Genomic DNA, 17,401 nt, shown 5'->3' with positions numbered 1-17,401 from the left:
ATCCCTACATATTTCACCCACTAACCCCTCTAACCTATGCATCCCAGGACACTAAGGGGCAATTTAGAATGGCCAATCAACCTAGCCCGCACATCTTTGGACTGTGGGAGGAAACCGGAGCAAACCCACGCAGACACAGGGAGAACGTGCAAACTCCACACAGACAGCGACCCAAGCCGGGATTCAAACCCAGGTCCCTGGAGCTGTGAAGCAGCAGTGCTAACCACTGTGCTACCGTGCCGCCCATCATATCCCTACATATTTACCCGCTAATCCCTCTAACCTACACATCTCAGGACTCTAAGGGGCAATTTTTAGCATGGCCAATCAATCTAACCCTCACATCTTTGGACTGTGGGAGGAAACCGGAGCACCCGGAGGAAACCCACGCAGACACGAGGAGAATGTGCAAACTCCACACAGACAGTGACCCAAGCCGGAAATTGAACCCAGGTCCCTGGAGCTGTGAAGCAGCAGTGCTAACCACTGTGCTACCGTGCCGCCCATCATATCCCTACATATTTACCCGCTAATCCCTCTAACCTACACATCTCAGGACTCTAAGGGGCAATTTTTAGCATGGCCAATCAATCTAACCCTCACATCTTTGTACTGTGGGAGGAAACCGGAGCACCCGGAGGAAACCCACGCAGACACGAGGAGAATGTGCAAACTCCACACAGGCAGTGACCCAAGCCGGAAATTGAACCCAGGTCCCTGGAGCTGTGAAGCAGCAGTGCTAACCACTGTGCTACCGTGCTGCCCGGGTGCTCTGGTTTCCTTCCACAGTCCGAAAGACGTGCTGGTTAGGTGCACTGGCCATGCTAAATTCTCCCTCAGTGTACCCGAACAGGCGCCAGAGTGTGGCGACTAGGGGAGTTTCACAGTAACTTCATTGTAGTGTTAATGTCAGCCTACTTGGACTCAAATAAATAAAATAATACTTGGTATCCACTTATAGAGTCATAGAGTCATGGAGGTTTACAGCATCGAAACAGGCCCTTCGGTCCAACTTGTCCATGCCACCCTTTTTTTAAAACCCCTAAGCTAGTCCAATTGCCCACATTTGGCCCATATCCCTCTATACCCATCGTACCCATGTAACTTTCTAAATGCTTTTTAAAAGACAAAATTGTACCCATATCTACTACTTGGCAGCTTGTTCCAGACACTCACCAGCCTCTGTGAAAAAATTGCCCCTCTGGACCCTTTCGTATCTTTCTCCTCTCACCTTGAACCTATGCCCTCTAGTTTTAGACTCCCCCCACCGCCAGTTAAAATTGGCCTATCGGTTAGCGGATTTAGACAGGGAAAACTCGGGATTGTAGATGGGATGGGGAGAATTCATGATGCAGGAAGTCTTGCATGCACTGAGGGAGAGCTACAATGAATGCCCCCATCCCCTCCCCCCCCCCCCCCCCCAGTATACATCACCATCAGAAAGTGCTTTGTAACCTTACACCTCACAGACTTGCTGGTGCCTGAATTAGCACAGACCCACCCCCCACCCCCCGTCAGAACTTCCAAGTCGGTAATTGACTCGTAACTCCACAAGCATTCTTAAATCATCACTTTATAAACCTTTCATAAGTGTTAAGATGAATGGCAGAGCTCACTCGAGATGATTGCTGGTCTAGTTACACCGTGGCTGAACTGAGTATTAATAAATGTGTTTTATACTCATATAAAATCCATTAGTAGCTGTAACAAAGTGTTAGCACATTTTATATGCACAGTTCAAGTAGAGTTGTTACAGAAGGAGGCCATTCTTTCCAGCAAGCCCTCTCTGTGGAGCAATCCAGTCAATTCTATCAGGTGAGGTAGCGGCAATTGCAGTGGTGGTATTGTCACTGAACTGATAATCCACAGACCCCCCACCCCGGGTTAATCCTCTGGGGACCTGGGTTCAATCCCTACCAGAGCAGATGCTGAAATTTGAATTCAATAAAACCTGTAACTAAAATGAAAAACAGCACAAGAGCTGGCCCTTCAACCCACCAAGCCTGTGCGAACACATGATGATTTTCTAAACTGTTCATATTCCTCTATTCCCTGCCTATTCATGTATCTGTCAAGATGCCTCTTAAACATTGCTATTGTATCTGCTTCTACTACCTCCTCCGGCAGCGCATTCCAGGCACTTATTACCCCCCGTGTAAAGAACTTGTCTCTCACATCTCCTTTAAACTTTCCCCCTTTTACCTTAAACCTATGTCACCTGGTAATTGACATTTCTACCCTGGGAAGAAAAGTCTAACATGATGATTGCTAGCATTTGTTGCCCATTCATAATTGCCTTTGAGCTGAGCGACTTGCGAGGCCAAGAGGGCAGTTGTGAGTCAACCTTATTGCTGTGGGTCTGGAGTCATACTTGGGCCAGACTGGGTAAGGATGGCAGATTTCAGTGGGCGGCACGGTGGCACAGTGGTTAACACTGCTGCTCTGAAAGGAGCAGCGCTCTGAAAGCTTGTGGCTTGTGCTACCAAATAAATCTGTTGGACTTAAACCTGGTGTTGTGAGACTTCTTACTGTGCCTCACAGTGCCAGGGACCCGGGTTCGATTCCTGGCGTGGGCCACTGTCTGTGTGGAGTTTGCACGTTCTCCCCCGTGTCTGCGTGGGTTTCCTCCGGGTGCTCCGGTTTCCTGCCACAGAATAAAGATGTGCAAGTTAGGTCAATTGGCCAGGCTAAATTCTCCCTCACACAATGGAGTGTGAACAGCCGCTGGAGTGTGGCGGTTAGGGGATTTTCACAGTAACTTCATTACAGTGTGAATGTGAGCCTACTTGTGACTAATGAATAAACTTTAAAGCTTTTCCTTCCCGAAAGGACATTAGCTTTTTTTAACCAACAGTTGACCATTCACCAGTTCCAGATTTATTTATCGAATTTAAATTTGAACCTGAGAATTTGCCTGGACTTCTGGATTACTAGTCCAGTCACATTGCCACTATTCCAGCATCTCCCCCTAGTAACTCTTGGATTTCTGCATCCTCGAGTACTTGGCCAAATCCCTTCCAATATTTTGTGGAATCAGCGCTGTCCCCTTTTGAGATACAGTGTTCCTGCTCCCAAAAATTCCCTAGAGCTTTTGCCAATTATTTTAAGTCTGTGACCTTTTGTTTTGACCCAATTACCAGAAGGAACAGTCTCTCTCCATCTGTTCCATCAAAATCTGGGGAAGGGGGTATAACTCAGTGGCAGAGCATTTAACTGCAAATCCAGAGGTCCCCGGTTCAAATCCAGGTGCCCCCTTTGTAACATCTTGTGCTTGCTTCGGTAGCACATGTACTAAAATTGGAATGATACAGAGAAGATTAGCATGGCTCCTGCATAAGGATGACATGCAAATTCGTGAAGTGTTCCACATTCTTCCCTGGTGATCCAATGGTTAGGATTCGGCGCTCTCACCACACAGCCCAGGTTCAATTCCCAGTCAGGGAATGGAAATTTATTGGTGGCACGGTGCCACAATTGTTAGCACTGCTGCTTCACGGCACCAGGGACCTGGATTCAATTCTGGCCTTGGGTCACTGTGTGGAGTTTGTGTACTCTCCCCGTGTCTGTGTGGGTTTCTTCCGGGTGCTACGGTTTCCTTCCACAGTCTAAAGATGTGCGGGTTAGGTTGATTGGGATGCTAAATTGCCCCTTAGTATCAGGGGGATTCACAGAGTAAATACAGGGATCGGAACCTGGGTGGGATTACTGTTGGTGCAGGCTTGATGGGCCGACTGGCCTCCTTCTGCACTGCAGGGAAACCTATGGAAACCTCTCATCTTGAAAAGCGCGATAGGGTTATCCCAAGGAGAACAGTCCTAAATTTTTCAATATTTCCTTAGTTCTTCAGCCCTTGCAAGATCCTGAAAAATCCCATTTTCACACGTTCTGAGACCTTTCCAGTAGTCCTATAGTGCCCAGATATGTCTCACTAACTAGTGATTTATAAAGAGCGACCATGACGTCTTTGTTGTTATATTCTGTGTCTTTCTTTGTAAAATAACTCATATCTTGTAACCATCATATAAACTTGCCCTGCCGCCTTTAAGGTTTTGTCTGTATGGATACCAGGGTCACTGCTCATCTACACTTATCAGAATTGTGCCATTTGTAGTATATTGCCTTTGCATATTAGTCCTTCCAAAGTGCATCACTTCACACTTTTCTGTTTTGAACTCCATCTGCCATGCTTCTAGAGTTCACCATTTTAACGACTTAATTCTGAAAGTTGGCCCAATTACCATCTATAACATTGCCAAGTTGTGTATCATTTACATAGTTTATAATGCTGCTCTTTACACTGGGGTCTAGGTCACTTACAGAAATTATGGAAGAGAAATGGACTAAAACTGACCCTTGGGGAACATCATTACAAACCACCTCCCAGGCTGAAAAACATGCACATACCGCAACCCTGCACTTCCTGTCACTGAAACAATTTAAAATCTATAGCCCCACTTTCTGAGGCTAAATTAGTAACACTCTTGCTGCTAAATCATGCTGTTGTGGGTTTTTGACTTTGCTTTATTTGCTAGTGTCACAAGTTACTGCATTGAAGTTACTGTGAAAATCCCCTAGTTGCCACACTCCAGCACCTGTTCAGATATACCAAGGGAGAACTTAGCATGGCAATGCACCTAACCAGCACATCTTTCTGATTGTGGGAGGAAACCGGAGCATCCGGAAGAAACTCACGCAGACATGGGGAGAAGGCACAGACTCCACACAGACAGTGACCCAAGCTGGGAATCGAACCAGGTCCCTGGTGCTGTGAGGGGTTCAAGTCCGACTTGAAGACTTTAGCACAGGAATCAAAGCTAATGCACCAGTGCAGAACTGAGTGAATTCTGTACTAATGTGAAAATAGAACTCAATGGATGCTGGAGATCTGGAATAATAACAGAAAGTGTTGGGAAAAACTCAGCAAGTCTGGCAGCATTTCTGGAGGGAGAAACAGAGTTAATGTTTCAAGTGGATAAGCCTACTAGAGGAGAGGCTGTACTTGATCTGGTGCTGGCTAATGAACCTGGACAGGTGGAGGATCTCTCGGTGGGTGAGCATCTTGGGGATAGCGATCATAATTCTATCTCCTTCACGATAGCATTGGAAAGAGATAGGATCACGCAGGCTAGGAAAGTGTTTCTCTGGAGTAAAGGGAAATACAGTGTCATCAGGGAGGAAATTAGACGGGTAAATTGGAAGGAGGCATTCTTGGGGAAAAGTACCGAAGGAAAGTGGAGGATTTTCAAGGAATGTTTGTCTGGAGCTCTGCATGACAACGTTCCGATGAGACAGGGGGGTGTTGGTAGGGTACGGGAACCGTGGTGCACGAAGGTTGTGATGAACCTGGTGAATAAGAAAAGAGAGGCGTACAGAAGGTTCAGAGAGCTAGGAGGTGTTAAGGATTTAGAGGAGTATACGGGATGTAGGAAGGAGCTTAAGAAGGAAATTAGGAGAGCGAGAAGGGGTCATGAGAAGGCCTTGGCGGGTAAGATTAAGGAGAATCCCAAGGCTTTCTACAAATATGTCAAGAGTAAAAGGATGAGATGTGAAGGCATAGGACCCTTAAAAGGTGAAGGGGGAAAAGTTTGTGCGGAACTGTTAGAAATGGCGGAGCTGCTTAATGAATACTTTACCTCGGTATTCACGATGGAAAGGGATCTGGGTGGTTGTACTGCTGGTTTGCGGTGGACAGAAAGGATCGAGCATGTGGACATAAAGAAAGAGGATGTGTTGGAACTATTGAATGGCATCAAGGTTGGTAAGTCGCCGGGACCGGATGGGATGTACCCCAGGTTACTGTGGGAGGCGAGGGAGGAGATTGCGGAGCCTTTGGCGATGATCTTTGCATCGTCGATGGAGACGGGAGAGGTTCCGGAGGATTGGAGGATTGCAGATGTGGTCCCTATATTCAAGAAAGGGAACAGGGACAGCCCGGGAAACTACCGACCGGTGAGTCTAACCTCAGTGGTTGGTAAGTTGATGGAGAGGATCCTGAGAGACAGGATTTATGATCATCTAGAGAAGTTTAGTATGATCAAAAGTAGTCAGCACGGCTTTGTCAAGGGCAGGTCGTGCCTTACGAGCCTGGTTGAGTTCTTTGAAAATGTGACCAAACACATTGACGAAGGAAGAGCGGTGGATGTGGTCTATATGGACTTCAGCAAGGCGTTCGATAAGGTCCCCCATGCAAGACTTCTTGAGAAAGTGAGAGGGCATGGGATCCAAGGGGCTGTTGCCTTGTGGATCCAGAACTGGCTTGCCTGCAGAAGGCAGAGAGTGGCTGTGGAGGGGTCTTTCTCTGCATGGAGGTCAGTGACCAGTGGAGTGCCCCAGGGATCTGTTCTGGGACCCTTGCTGTTTGTCATTTTCATAAATGACCTGGATGAGGAAGTGGAGGGATGGGTTGGTAAGTTTGCTGACGACACCAAGGTAGGTGGTGTTGTGGATAGTTTGGAGGGATGTCAGAAGTTGCAGCGAGACATAGATAGAATGCAAGACTGGGCGGAGAAGTGGCAGATGGACTTCAACCCAGATAAGTGTGTGGTGATCCATTTTGGCAGATCCAATGGGATGAAGCAGCAGTATAATATGAAGGGTACCATTCTTAGCAGTGTAGAGGATCAGAAGGACCTTGGGGTCCGGGTCCATAGGACTCTTAAATCGGCCTCGCAGGTGGAGGATGCGGTCAAGAAGGCATACGGCGTACTGGCCTTCATTAATCGAGGGATTGAGTTTAGGAGTCGGGAGATAATGCTGCAGCTTTATAGGACCCTGGTTAGACCCCACTTGGAGTACTGCGCGCAGTTCTGGTCACCTCATTACAGGAAAGATGTTGAAGCCATTGAAAGGGTGCAGAGGAGATTTACAAGGATGTTGCCTGGATTGGGGGGCATGCCTTATGAGGATAGGTTGAGGGAGCTTGGTCTCTTCTCCCTGGAGAGACGAAGGATGAGAGGTGACCTGATAGAGGTTTACAAGATGTTGAGAGGTCTGGATAGGGTAGACTCTCAGAGGCTATTTCCAAGGGCTGAAATGGTTGCTACGAGAGGACACAGGTTTAAGGTGCTGGGGGGTAGGTACAGAGGAGATGTCAGGGGTAAGTTTTTCACTCAGAGGGTGGTGGGTGAGTGGAATCGGCTGACGTCGGTGGTGGTGGAGGCAAACTCGTTGGGGTCTTTTAAGAGACTTCTGGATGAGTACATGGGATTTAATGGGATTGAGGGCTATAGATAGGCCTAGAGGTGGGGATGTGATCGGCGCAACTTGTGGGCCGAAGGGCCTGTTTGTGCTGTGGCTTTCTATGTTCTATGTTAAGTCCAATATGCCTCTTCTTTGGATCTGAAGAGAGACAGAGATGAAATGGGTTTAATGCTGTTGAAAAAGATAGGAGGAGGGTCAGAGGGAGCAAAAAGATAAGGTCAGGAATAGGTCAGAGGGTGACGGAAATTAAATTTCAAAGATGTCACAGAACAATCTGCAAAGAAAGTGGAAATGATAGTGGTAAAAAACATTGGTTCAGAGTTGGTGTTAACAGCAGAATAAAGGTTAGCATTGTCTGAAAGCAAAATAGCAGGATGTGTTAATAGCAAAATAAAGGTCAGTGCTGCTGTGAAGCAAAAACATGAGAACAAGAGACAGACTGGCACTGGGAGAAAAATGCAAAATGGAAGACAGAGTTCATGGTCAGAAGTTTTTGAACTGCAAGTTGAGTCCGCTTTCTGTTTTTATTACATGACGGAATTCTGTCATATTTTTCAAATGATATGACATGAAACTGAGATCACATCCACCCTCTCAGATGAAGATAAAAGGTGACACTGAATTATTTTGAAACAAAAGACCATGGGAGTGTTCCCCAGTATCTTGACAAATGTCGTAGAAAACAGATTATCTGTTATCATATTGCTGTTTGTGGGAGCATTACTACACGCAAATCCACTGGCACCTTTCTGACATCACAGCAGCGACTACACTCCCAATTAGTGTCTCACTGACTGAACAGCACTTTGAAATCTCTCGAGATTGGGAAAGGTACAATAGAAAATGCAAATCGGTGTTATTATCGAATCAATTCTACAAGCCTTTAAGACAGTGTATTTTTCAGGTCACAAATACTCACTGTGTAAAAAAATGTATAGTAAGAAGTCTCACAACACCAAATTAAAGTCCAGCAGGTTTATTTGGCAGCACGAGCTTTCGGAGTGCTGCTCCTTCATCGGGTGAGTCACAAGTTACTGCAATGAAGTCACTCACCTGATGAAGGAGCAGCGCTCCGAAAGCTCGTGCCACCAAATAAACCTGTTGGACTTTAACATGGTGTTGTGAGACTTCTTACCATGCCCACTCCAGTCCAACGCCGGCATCTCCACATCATAAAAATAAATGTATTTGCTTCTGATTCTTTTGCCTATCATCTTAAATCTGTATCTTCTGGTTACCAACCCTCTGCTGCTGAAAATAGTATCTACGTTCTTAGACTGTCAGAACTCTTCATGATTTCAAACACTTGTATCAAATCTCTTCTTAACCTTCTCTCTTCTAAGGAGAACAACCCTACAATCTCTTGCCCCTTCATAGAACTGAAGTCCCTCATTCCTGGTCCCATTCAGGTAAACTTCTGTTTCATTTGTTCCAAGATCTTAACATCCTTCCTGAAGTGTGGTGTTCATAACTGACCACCAATCTCACCAGCGTCTTATCAAGGTTTAGCTGACTCCCTTGCTTTTGTACTCTTATGACCCTATGAATGAAACAAGGGTCTCATATCCTTTTTAAACAGCCTTCTCAACTTGTCTTGACATCTTTAAATACTCATGTACACAAATCTCCAGGTTTTTCCTGCACCCCTTTTATAATTGTACCATTACTGGGTGGCACGGTGGCACAGTGGTTAGCACTGCTGCCTTGCAGCACCGGGGACTTGGGTTCAATTCCTGTCATGGATCACTGTCTGTGTGAAGTCTGCATGTTCTCCCCATTTCTGCGTGGGTTTCCTCCAGATGCTCTGGTTTCCTCCCACAATCCAAAAGACATGCTGGTTAGGTACAATGGCCATGCTAAATTCTCTAATAAATAAACATTTTAAAAAAAACATTTAGCCAATATTACTTCCTTGTTCTTCAGAAAAATGCATCACTTCACACTTGTCTGTTTATTTTCATTGACCAAGTGTCTCCCCATTTCACTGGTCTATTTGGTACTATAGGTTTAGTAAGGGGTACAGGAATCTTCAGTAACTCTTTGCTGTTTTCTTGCTGAATTGCACATTATTCTTTTGGCGCATTTGCTCGACCTCTCAGTTCCTCAGTTCCCATTTTTTTTGGTCAAGCATGAATCCATTTCCCATTAGAGTTTATTGATGTACGCGCCACTCTTTTCTCAAAATTCAGTATCTTATATATAACATAGTTAAATCCATTTACATTGTTCTCCCCCATTTCTGCCCTTGTGTCTGGTACCCCTTTGCTGCAGAGTTTTTACTTAGCAACAACAAAATAGTTTCTGTCATCATCACATCAGTCACACTGTGTGTGGGATGGAAGCAAGATTGAACACACACTTCTGGCATTCAAATTGTTGATAAACTGGAGGGAACTTAGCAAAATTACAATCTGGACTCTGTGAGATCCCCCCTCATTCGTCTGAATTCCAGTGAAAACAATCCAAACCTAGTCAATCTCTCCTCATACATCAGTCCAGCCATCCCCAGAATCAGCCTGGTAAAACTTTGTTGCATTCCCTCGAGAGCAAGAACATCCTTCCTTGGAAAAGGAGACCAAAACTGCACACAATATTCTATATGTGGACTCACCAAGACCCTGTATAATTGCAACAACACATCCCATTTTGTGTACTCAAAACCTCTCGCAATGAAGGCCAGCATACCAGTTGCCTTCTTTATAATCTGCTGAAAAGTACACAGGCCCTTTGGGATATATAGAACAATGACCATTCATCTGGAGAATTTGGATTTGAATGTCTAAGCCAATGTAAGCACTTTGCACCACTGGCAGCAGCTGTTGAGCCCTCTCTAGGTTTGCCAAAGCTCCAGGATGGTCTCCAAAAATTGAAGAATAATTTCCTGGGCACTGTCTCAAACAAAATCCCAGAGAAAAACTTTAGAGGCTGTAGAAAATGGTGTGCTTTCTTCCCTTTCTTCGAACATTCATTTATTAACTAATATATGATTGGGAGGGGACAGGAATCCTCCAGTTGGGTGTTTAAGGGTCTGTTCATTTTCCAATTGGCTTGGGAAGGTGATGTGCTGTGGGATTGACATGTTGGATAGTCAGTAATGGGAGCAAGGTGAAGCGGGGCCTCATGTAATGAAACCTCCTGGAATACATCAAACTCAACTTGACAACCTAGCCCTGGCCATGTGACAACATTGAATGCCAGATAATAATGTAGAAATACAGGAACATAGAAGATAAGAGCAGGGGGAGGCCATTCGAGCTGCTTCGCCATTCATCACAATCAAGGCTGATCTTCTAACTCAATAGCCTACTCCTGCTTTCTCCTCATAACCTTTGATCCCGTTCGCCCCTAGTGCTATATCCAGCCGCCTCTTGAATACATTTAGTGCTTTGGCATCAACTGCTTCCTGTGGTAATGAATTCCACAGGCTCACCACTCTTTGGATGAAGAAATGTCTCCTCATCTCCATCCTAAATGGTCTACCCCGAATCCTCAGACTCTGACCCTGGTTCTGGACTCCCCTACCATCGAGAGCATCCTTCCACCCTGTCCAGTCCTGTTAGAATTTTATAAGTCCAAATGAGATACCTCCCTCATTCGTCTGAACTCCAGTGAAAGTATTTCTAAAATTAGTAGGTCCAGTGTAATATTTAGAAGAGCGAGAATGAGGAAGCTTTATATATTTTACTACATAGTAACTCACACCCTAACAGCTCCATAGGTGTACCGACACCACATAGACACAGCATTGGAGACAAGAATAAAACTAATGACATGAGTTGAATTTACTCCTTATAAATTGGAGTAATCCAGGTCTGTGAGGTTGAATTTGGTCTTACAGGTCGTCTACTGAGGGTGGCATCTCACTGAAATGATCGTGGATAATTGGAGAGTAGGTAATAAAGATTGTGCAGTCTAATTAATTATAATGCTGTTGAATTATGTGATTGTTCATCAGTATTTTCCTTCTCTTTCTCCCCAGAGGAAACATGCACAACACCATCATGTGTAGAAGCAGGTAAGAACACTTTGAAAATAAAGTGTAAAGTATTTTTAAGAATGCCTGTCAACCCATTTCCGATCATTTTATCAAGCACAATGTCAAATCCCCAAGTTAGTTGGGAGAAAACGAGCCAAAGGCACAGTGTCATTGCTTGCTGGAAGCTATATATATATTCATATGCAGGGGCTGTTCTCTGCAGGCAAAAGGGACATGTCTAGGCATTACCCCACCCCCCCAATCCCCCTACCTAGGAGCCTAGCAGCCTCCCTCCCCCACCACCTGCCCCAAACTCCCAGGCCCGTATCTTCTCATTGATTCCAGTTGATTTATTAGTGTCACATGTATGCACAGTGGCGCAGTGGTTAGCACTGCTGCCTCACAGTGCCAGAGACCCGGGTTCGATTCCTGGCTTGGATCACCGTGTTTGTGGAGTTTGCACGTTCTCCCCATGTCTGCGTGGGTTCTCTCCGGTTTCCTCCCACAGTCTGAAAGCCATACTGGTTAGGTTCATTGACCCGAACAGGTGCCGGAGTGTGGTGACTAGGGAATTTCACAGTAACTTCATTTCAGTGTTAATGTAAGCCTTACTTGTGACTAATAAATAAATTAACTTTAACTTTAGAATACAGTGAAAAGTATTGTTTCTTGCGCGTTATACAGACAAAGCATACTGTTCATAGAGAAGAAAAGGAGAGATTGCAGAATGTAGTGTTACAGTCATAGCTAGAGTGTAGAGAGTTTGATTCAACTTTTGATTTGATTTATCATTGAATCCCTACAGTACAGAAAGAGGCCATTCGGCCCATCGAGTCTGCACTGACCACAATCCCACCCAGGCCCTACCCCCATATCCCTACATATTTACCCACTAATCCCTCTAACCTTTGCATCTCAGGACACTAAGGGCAATTTTAGCATGGCCAATCAACCTAACCCGCACATCTTTGGACTGTGGGAGGAAACCGGAGCACCCGGAGGAAATCCACGCAGACAGGAGGAGAATGCGCAAACTCCACACAGTGGCCCAAGCCGGGAATCGAACCCGCGCCCCTGGAGTTGTGAAGCAGCAGTGCTAACCACTGTGCTACCATGCCACCCATTGTCATATGTATTGGTATGCAGTGAAAAGTATTGTTTCTTGCACGCTATACAGACAAAGCAGACTGTATATAGAGATGGAAGGGAGAGGGTGCAGAATATAGTGTTACAGTCATAGCTAGGCTGTAGATAAAGATCAACTTTATACGAGTTAGGTCTGTTCAAAAGTCTGGTGACAGCAGGGAAGAAGCTGTTCTTGAGTCAGTTGGTACATGATCTCAGACCTTTGAAGCTTTTTCCCAATGGAAGAAGGTGGAAGAGAGTATATCGCGGGGGTGTGAGGTCCTTAATTATGCTGGCTGCTTTTCCAAGGCAGTGGGAATTGTAGACAGAGTTAATGGATGGGAGGCTGGTTTGTGTGATGGACTGGGCTACATTAATGACCTTTTGTAGTTTCTTGCGGTTTTGGGCAGAGCAGGAGCCATACCAAGCTACGATACAACCAGAAAGAATGCTCTCTCTGCTGCATCTGCAAAAGTTGCTGAGAGTCATAGCTGACATGTCAAATTTCCTTAGTCTTCTGAGAAAGTAGAGGTGTTGGTGGGCTTTCTTAACTATAGTTTAAAAGAGTTAGAATAAAGTTTTAGAAGCATAGAACAAGAGTAAAAGATTGAATTAGAAGGTATGCTGGGCACAGCTTGCAAGAAGTCACCACGCTCCGGAAGCCCCCAGCATCTTTCTCTTTCTTCCCCCCTGTCCCTGGCTTTATCCCCCAACCTGAAATGCACTCTTTTCCCTCCTCCACACACAGCCTCTGCTGGTGTTCGCTGCACCTCCAGAACAGATATCCCTTTGTCACATTTGCTGCTGCTCGGCTCACCCCATTATTTTGTACAAAATCTCCGGGGGCTACGATAAAGGGGCTGCGGGGTCTGCATCTGGTCAATGGGTCACGGGTTGGACAAGCCTGAGTTAGCCAAGCAAAAAATCCAACTTGCGAGAAAAGCCACCGTCAGTTGACTGATTCATAGCTTGAATTATCTCCCCCAGTTGTTCAGTTTAATGTTGATCCGTCAGTCCTCCCACACCTGGGAACTATGAATGTTGGTGGAGCAACTTTGGTGATTTGGCGCATCACGGATACATTGCACTTTACCGGCCCACACGCCTTCAGTCCCATTGCCATGGAGCCAGTAAAATTCTCCCTCCTGCTTGTTGTAGCATTGAGGTGTTGAGGCTGAGGGTCAGTTAAATATTTCAAATCTAAGGCTGATAGATTTTTGTTCAGGCAAGAGTATGAAGGGTATTGGGACCAACTATTTTAAATGGAGTTAAGATATGGATCAGCAAGTCGAATTGAATAGTGGAACAGACTCAAGATGGTTGAATGCCTTCCTCTGTTCCCTCTTTCCGAAAGGTATTATGTACTTTAGGAAAATCAAGCGCATATTCTAAAACAAAAAGATTTACATTTATAGAATAGAACAAAGAACAAAGAACAGTACAGCACAGGGCCCTCCAAGCCTGTGCCGATCATGTTGTCCTATCTAGACCAACCAACTGTATTCCTCTATTCCCTGTCTGTTCATGTTTCTATCAAGATGTCGCTAATGTGTCTGCCTCAACCACTTCACTTGGCAGTGCATTCCAAGCCCCCACCATCCTCTGTGTAAAAAACTTCCTCCGCACATCTCCACTGAACCTTTCCCCCCCTTACCTTGAACTTGTAGTCCCTTGTAATTGTCGTTTCTGCCCTGGGAAAAAGCTTCCAACTGTTCACCCTATCTATACCCCTCATAATTTTATAAACTTCTATCAGGTCTCCCGTCAGCCTCTGTCTTTCCAGGGAGATCAATCCCAGTTTATTCAATCACTCCTCATAACTAATACCCTCCATACCAGGCAACATCCTGGTAAACCATTTCTGTACTCCCTCCAAAGCCTTCATGTCCTTCTGGTGATGCCTTTCATAACCACTGGTTGCCCCAAAAGTGCTATACAGCCAATACTGTACTTTTTGAAGTGTAGTCACTGTTGTGATGTAGGAAACGCAGCAACCACTTTGTACACAGCAAGATTCCAGCAATTGGGGCGACGCGGTGGCAAGGTGGTTAGCACTGCTGGCTGATAGCCCCCGGGACCCGGGTTCAATTCTGACCTTGGGTGACTGTCTGTGTGGAGTTTGCACATTCTCCCCGTGTCTGCGTGGGTTTCGTCCGGGACCTCCGGTTTCCTCCCAAAGTCCAAAGATGCGCGGGTTAGGTGGATTGGCCATGCTAAACTGCCCCTTTATGTCCTAAGATGTGAGGGTTAGATGGATGGTACAGGGATAGGGCAGGGGAGAGGACATGGGTAAGATATTCTGTCGGAGTCAGTGCAGACCTGATGGACCGAATGGCCTCTTCTGCATGTGGGCTTCTGTAAGCTTCTAATCTATGAGATAATAACCAGATAATCTGCTTTATGAGATGTTGACTGAGGGATGAATATTGACCAAGGCCCTGAATATAACTCCCTTGCTCTTCTTCAAAATAGTGCCCCGTGAGAGAGAAGGGCGTTTAACATCACAGCCAAAAAAAAAGAGAAATAAATGATTTATTATGTAGCTGCACCGAGCAGGCAAAGGAACCCTGAGTCTAGTGTGTGTTACACACTGCCCAGTCTTCATGGAAAAGTCATCTTTCTTTGAAACCTTTCTTTACTTCCCTTCTCAGCTGCCCGTATCATTGGGAATATGGACCAAACAGCTGAGCCTTGCAACAACTTTTATCAGTATGCCTGTGGAGGATGGCTGAAGAAGCACGTGATTCCCGAGACCAGCTCCCGATACAGCACCTTTGACATTCTGAGGGATGAATTGGAAGTTATCTTGAAAGGTCAGTCCATGTTTTTAAAGATCTAATCAGATTGGACAGTCTTAAGCAATTTTTGGAAACCATATTTGAATTGAATTGATTTGATTTATTATTGTCACATGTATTAGCGTACAGTGAAAAGTACTGTTTCTTGCCAGCTCTACAGACAAAGGATACCATTCATAGAGTACATAGTGGAGAAGAAAAGCAGAGGGTGCAGAATGTAGTGTTGCAGTTACCGATAGGGTGAAGAGAAAGATCAGCTTAATGTGTGATAGGACCATTTGAAAGTCTGATGGCAGCAGAGAAGAAGCTGTTCTTGATTCGGTTGGTATGTGATCTCAGACTTTTGTATCTTTTTCTCGACGGAAGAAGGTTGAAGACATTATGTCCGGGTTGCGTGGGGTCCTTGATTATGCCAGCTGTTTTTCCGACGCAGTGGGAAGCGTAGATAGAAGTCAGTGGATAGGAGGCTGGTTTGCGTGATGGATTGGGCTACATTCACAACTCTTTGTCGGTTCTTGCAGTCGTGGTCAGAGCAGGAGCCATACCGAGCTATGATGCATCGGGAAAGGATGTTTTCTATGGTGCATCTGTAAAAGTTGGTGAGTCATAGTGGCCATGTTGGATTTCCTTAGACTTCTGAGAAAGTAGACGCGTTAGTGGCCTTTCTTAACTGTAGCATCGGCGTGGAGGGGCCAGGACAGATTTTTGGTGATCTGGACACCTAGGGTGGGATTTTACGCCTTCGCTCGGTGAAGACTGGAAATTCCTGCCTGAGGAGATTTCCATTGTCAAACCCTCGTCCGTGCCGATTCCATGGCGTGTGAGATGGTAGAGGTGCGACCCTCAAAACTTGAACCTCTCAATCATTTTCATTTCATCATCTTTGATGTAGACGGAGGCATGTCTCCACTATGTTTCCTGAAGTTGATGACTATCTCCTTCGTTTTACTGACATTGAGGGAGAGATTATTGTCATCACACCAAAATATTTTCACAGCAAAAGACAATCAAAGTCTGCTGGCAGCAGGGAAGAAGCTGTTCTTGAGTCGGTTGGTACGTGACCTCCGACTTTTGTATCTTTTTCTCGATGGAAGAAGGTGGAAGAGAGAATGTCCGAGGTGGGTGAGGTCCTTAATTATGCTGGCTGCTTTGCCAAGACAGCGGGAAATGTAGACAATGGATGGGAGGCTGGTTTGTATGATGGATTGGGCTTCATGCACGACCTATTGTAGTTTCTTGCGGTCTTGGGCAGAGCAGGAGCCATTCCGAGCTGTGATACGAGCAGAAAGAATACTTTCTATGGTGCAACTGTAAAAGGTGGTGAGAGTCGTAGCTGACATGCCAAACTTCCTTAGTCTTCTGTCGCCTCGTTGCTGTGGGAACGGGATTGAGTCTGGCTAACCTCTTTTCACACTGGGTCCTCACCACACCTTACTGATGGATGAAGGAGATTTTTATCCCATCAGTCTAGACTGGATTATAGCTGGAAAAGGCATTGCCAAATCCACAGCACTTTCCCCTACCTCCACCCAGCACCACGCATGTATTTATTAATGAGACTGAAAATGTCTTAATTTTTTCTTTGAAATAAGCCACCAATTAGTGGGAAAGATATAGGGGAACAAATTTGTTTGGAGATTACAGAGAAATACAGGAATTATAGGGCAATTATAATTTTTTACAAATCATTTCTGGGATGTGGACGTCACTGGCTGGGCCAGGATTTATTGCCCATCCCTTGTTACCCTTGAGAAGGTGGTGGTGAGCTGCCTTCTTGAACCACGGCAGTCCTTCAGGTGTAGGTACACCCCCAGTGCTGTTAGGGAGGAAATACCAGAATTTTGAACCAGTGAAGGAATGGTGATATATTTTCAAGTCAGGATGATGAGTGACTTGGAGGGGAACCTCCAAGTGGTGGTGTTCCCAGGTATTTGCCTTCTGGATGGCAGGGACCCTGGGTTTGGAAGGTGCTGCCTAAGGAACCTTGGTGAGTTCTCACAGTACATCTTGTAGATGGTACACTCAGCTGCCACTGTTCCATTGTTGGTGGAGGATTTTATCGTTTATGGAAGGGATAGCAATCAAGCAGGCTGCTTTGTCGTGGATGGTGTCAAGATTCTTGAGAGTTGTTGAAGCTGTTCTCAGGCAAGTGGAGGGTATTCCATTACATTCCTGACTTGTGCCTTGTTGATGGTGGACAGGCTTTGGGGAGTCAGGAGGTGAGTTACTTACCGCAGGATTCCGAGCCTTTGACCTGCTCTGGTAGCCACAGTATTTATATGGCTAGTCCAGTTTAGTTTCT

At 45.5% G+C, this 17,401-nt stretch overlaps 1 protein-coding gene and 1 non-coding gene across 4 annotated transcripts in view; both read left to right on the top strand.

The window, feature by feature from the left end:
- The window catches only part of LOC144486727 (neprilysin-like), a 215,739-nt gene that overhangs the window by 7,885 nt on the left and 190,453 nt on the right, over positions 1-17,401 (top strand). For 2 of the 3 annotated variants that reach the window (XR_013496332.1, XM_078204757.1), the window contains exons 3-5: positions 8,544-8,609; positions 11,180-11,215; positions 14,953-15,114. Coding sequence is in view for 2 of the 3 variants with exons in the window: in XM_078204757.1 (XP_078060883.1) it covers positions 8,544-8,609; positions 11,180-11,215; positions 14,953-15,114 (264 nt within the window). In the remaining variant the exon portion in view is untranslated. The remainder of the gene's footprint in view (positions 1-8,543; positions 8,610-11,179; positions 11,216-14,952; positions 15,115-17,401) is intronic. The other variant, XM_078204768.1, reaches the window with a different exon arrangement.
- LOC144491964 (U6 spliceosomal RNA) lies at positions 3,268-3,374 on the top strand. Its single transcript, XR_013497533.1, has one exon. It is a non-coding gene; the product is annotated as a U6 spliceosomal RNA (small nuclear RNA).

The sequence above is a fragment of the Mustelus asterias genome, chromosome 3 (assembly GCF_964213995.1).
Source record: "Mustelus asterias chromosome 3, sMusAst1.hap1.1, whole genome shotgun sequence".
In the NCBI taxonomy this organism is placed as follows: Eukaryota; Metazoa; Chordata; class Chondrichthyes; order Carcharhiniformes; family Triakidae; genus Mustelus; species Mustelus asterias.
This window is presented reverse-complemented; position numbering and strand designations above follow the sequence as displayed.